At 39.0% G+C, this 3,785-nt stretch overlaps 1 protein-coding gene across 1 annotated transcript in view; it reads left to right on the top strand.

The window, feature by feature from the left end:
- The window catches only part of LOC108517726 (MORC family CW-type zinc finger protein 4), a gene marked incomplete at its 3' end in the record, with an annotated part of 48,093 nt that extends 44,313 nt beyond the window's left edge, over nucleotides 1–3,780 (top strand). The window contains exons 10-13 of the mRNA XM_017855813.1: nucleotides 325–453; nucleotides 1,794–1,862; nucleotides 2,269–2,323; nucleotides 3,703–3,780. Coding sequence (XP_017711302.1) covers nucleotides 325–453; nucleotides 1,794–1,862; nucleotides 2,269–2,323; nucleotides 3,703–3,780 — 331 coding nt within the window. The remainder of the gene's footprint in view (nucleotides 1–324; nucleotides 454–1,793; nucleotides 1,863–2,268; nucleotides 2,324–3,702) is intronic.
- Between the last annotated feature and the right edge of the window lie 5 nt (nucleotides 3,781–3,785).

Genomic DNA, 3,785 nt, shown 5'->3' with positions numbered 1-3,785 from the left:
CTCAAAAAAAAAAAAAAAAAAATTGTTGCAGTAGCTTTTGGGGTACAAGTGGTTTTTGGTTACGGGATAAATATTATTGACTTCCATAAAAGTAGCTCACCATGTTAATACTTGTTACTGTTTTTCATATCCATATTTGCTATAGTTCTATCATTTAATCTGTGAAGTTAAAAATATATACATTTGGGCACTGAGATGATAACATTCCCAACACATTTCATATATGAAATTAGGTTCTTTCTCTTTTAGACTCCACCTTTCTAATTTAAGACAAAGCACAGAGCTAAGATACACACAGTCACCCTTCCATTTTCCTTCATTCAGGAAGGTTCCAGACCAGACATGGGTTCAGTGTGATGAGTGTCTTAAATGGAGGAAGCTTCCTGGCAAGATTGATCCATCCATGTTACCTGCAAGATGGTTTTGTTATTATAATTCCCATCCAAAGTACAGGTAAGGTTCCAGGATTCAATCTTATGCTCGAGGTAACTCCTGATTTATCTCTATAGTCTAAAACATTTTCATCTCAGGTTCACACCCTTCAGCCTGGCATTCAAGACCCTGTTCTAACTGACCCCACCTTACCTATCTAGCCTTACATTTCATGGTATCTTAACACAAACTTTGTACTTGAGCCAGGCCTGTGGCTTCACTATTCCCTACACATGCCATGCTTACTCTCATGTCCGTGACTTTGATAGTGTCATTCCTCTTGCTTGCAATGACTTTCCGCATTCCATTTGTCTATCCTAATCACATCCATCTGGGGAGGAAGTGTTTTGTGTGATGCTTTTCCTGTTGACCATAGTTTACAGTTATTTTACTCTGCTTTCCTCTGGTATTTGATTATTGACGTTTGTTCACATATTGTTTTGTACTTTTGGATGTTTTCACATATGTATCTTTGAAGAGCTTTGGCTCTTCAGGAGGTTGTAAACTCTTTGAGACCAAGGACTTTACATTCCAGGTCAAGTCGATGATGTTCTTTATATGCTTCGTATTTGGAATCAGTGTTCTACAGTAGTACCTGTACCTGTTGTATATTCAGTGTTGTTTGTGTGTTTGGCTTCCTAATATACCGTATGTTCCTTGCAACATCCAACATCTAAATAGCGTCTGGCATATCTGTGGGCATTAACTTTAATTTAAAAGTTTTAAAATTTGACTCAGTAGTCATATAGGTTCATAATAAGTCAGTGTACTTCAATTCAGCTGTGACTTTCTTAAAATTCTTCTTGCAAGATAAATACTGATAGAAAGGTGCTAAAATGGGTATGTATTTTAGGGGAAAATGTCTAAAATTGAAGAAGTTAAATGAACAAAGATTAGGTCTATAAATACAAACATTTCCTCATAGTCTCTAGATACGCATAAGTATCTTTCCATGGAGAGTAAATGAGATTGTGTAATTAGAATATGGAACTGAGTACTTAGAAGTCTCATTTTGAATACTTTATCTTTCAGTACAGGAAACATAACCTTGCAGGCCACTTTGCCCTTTTATAAACTGGGTATAATATAGCTACCAATTATTGTTAAATTTTGTTTGTTTCTAGCGATTACTTTTGACCACTGAATGTATTTTCTATAGTACTCCTTTCAGGGTTTTTTACTCCTTAAAATTCCTCTTTCTCATGCTTTACTTACATATAACAAGGCTTTTATAATTGTGAATGGGATCTGAACTCTATAATGTTAGAGAGTTGTTAGCCTGCATAGTTGTAAGGAAATTAAAAGGTAAAAGTGAAGGACCCAGTTTTTTTCCAAAGCATGATTTCTTCTCTATACTGCAGGAGATGCTCTGTTCCAGAGGAACAAGAACTCATTGACGAAGACCTGTGCTTGAGCAAAGCTAAGAAACAGTTGAGTATACATGAGATGGTGTTCTCTATCATAGGGTAGAGTAGCTTGACACTTCCTTATAGGACAGGGGAGTTTTGAGAAGAGAGAAATTTTTTTGGTTCTTAAATAATTTCCCTCTTCACCTCTCGGCTCTCCCAGTTCTTTATTCCTTCTAATCATCTCTTGAATGTCTCAACTAGTGATTGTATTTAGTCTTTCTCCTCTCTTTCTCTCTCTCTCTCTCTGGTGGGGCACTTAAAATCTCACTTCAGTAACCTAGTTCAGAAAGGCACCCTCAGTTACTCAATGAGGCTCACAGTATTTGTTATTTGGAAGGAATATTATAACCGAAATCTACAATTGGCAGTGCATTTCATACTGAGAAGTTTCATGAGTGAATTAAATAGCACTTTTGTCTTCTCCTAGAGAACAAACTGTTGAGGAGAAGAAGAAGATGCCTATGGAAAATGAGAACCACCAGGTGAGAGGCAGTGTACACCCTTATCGTTCTCACACAACATTTTCCCCAGCAGAGAATATAAGTTGAAGGAAGCAGCAATCTTGAAAGCTGCATAGAAATAACAAACCATTTCTTTTGGTGGTCTTTTTTCATCGAATGTTTTGGTTTTGCTTTGCTCTGCTGTCACTGATGTTTAGATCACCAAAAGAGAAGAGTCAAATCGTTTATCTTCCAGATTTGGATTCAGTACTGAATCTGAACAGTATGAATGTCACATTCAATGTCACAGAATATTCAGGGTTGTGTTCCATCCTCATACAGGCTTCTCCTGTTAAGTGTCTGCTTTTCCTGTCTCTTTTCTTCTAGGATTCAGGGGTGATCCCTTCCTCCTTCCTCTTGGGAAGAAGGGGTGGTTCTTTGTACTCCTCCCCGATCCCTGCTTTCAGGCTGGCTGGCTTTATAAAACTCTGCTGTTTTGAATTTTCAGGAGCACTGTCTCTCGGACATGGTTGCCCAGCTCCGGACGCTGAAGGGTGCAATAAGGTTGGCCGTCCTTTCAGGGACACTCCTTTCCTGACAGCCACCATAGCACCCATATATCTTACCCTCCCAACCATGCCTTTCTGCATGATTTCCCTCTTGACCCTCTTTCCCAGAGAGATCTGCTAGTCGCATGTTAGATTCACCTTCCACCCACTCAATCAGGGTAGGTCAGACTGGTGAGGATAGAGGCAATTTAATACTAACTCTTCTTCTGATATCCTGCCAAGACCCAGGCATATGAATAATCAGGTTTCATACCCTAATGCCTTGGTTTAATTGTCTGATGTAGAGATTGGGAGATTTCCTAGGACTGCCCTGTTCTCATTCAGTTTACCTCCCGTATATTTTCCCTCACCTTAATCATTCATACTATTTTCATGAGCTGGCTCTCCCACAGGATCCAGATGCATGTCTGTGTGTGTGTGTGTGTACTATGAATATATGTTAGTCTGTCGCATGTATTTCTCCCAAACTGGCACAGACACTTGCTGCAGTGCATTTTCCCACCATCCCTACCCTCATCACACATCTGAGAGGAGTGAAAACTCAGCCTTAAACTGGGTCACAAGAGAGAATTAGACAGTGATTGGGGCCTGGGTTTATATTGGGGATGGGATAATTCTAGGAGCCAGTAAGTAAGTTGGGGAGGTCTGTTTGGTGTCCAGCTGATAAGGTTGATAACTAAGTATGCCTGGGTTCAGTGTTCTAGTGTACATTACTGCGCACTGTTTGTTTTGTGTAGGAAATGGTTTCTTTTATTTGGCCAAGAATTCTTTCCTAGCATCAAAAGGATTGACTCATCCTTTGACATTTGGTTTGAATTTGAGACTTTTACAAATCATTTCTGTCTTTTCTAGGTATTCAGTAATCCACCGAAGATCCTTACTATTCAAGAAATGGCTGGATTGAATAACAAGACAATTGGATATGAGGGAATTCA

This window comes from Rhinopithecus bieti, unplaced genomic scaffold, assembly GCF_001698545.2.
Source record: "Rhinopithecus bieti isolate Rb0 unplaced genomic scaffold, ASM169854v2 scaffold_42615, whole genome shotgun sequence".
Classification (NCBI taxonomy): domain Eukaryota; kingdom Metazoa; phylum Chordata; class Mammalia; order Primates; family Cercopithecidae; genus Rhinopithecus; species Rhinopithecus bieti.
Note: the sequence above shows the minus strand (reverse complement) of the source record. Positions and strands in the feature narration are given on the sequence as shown.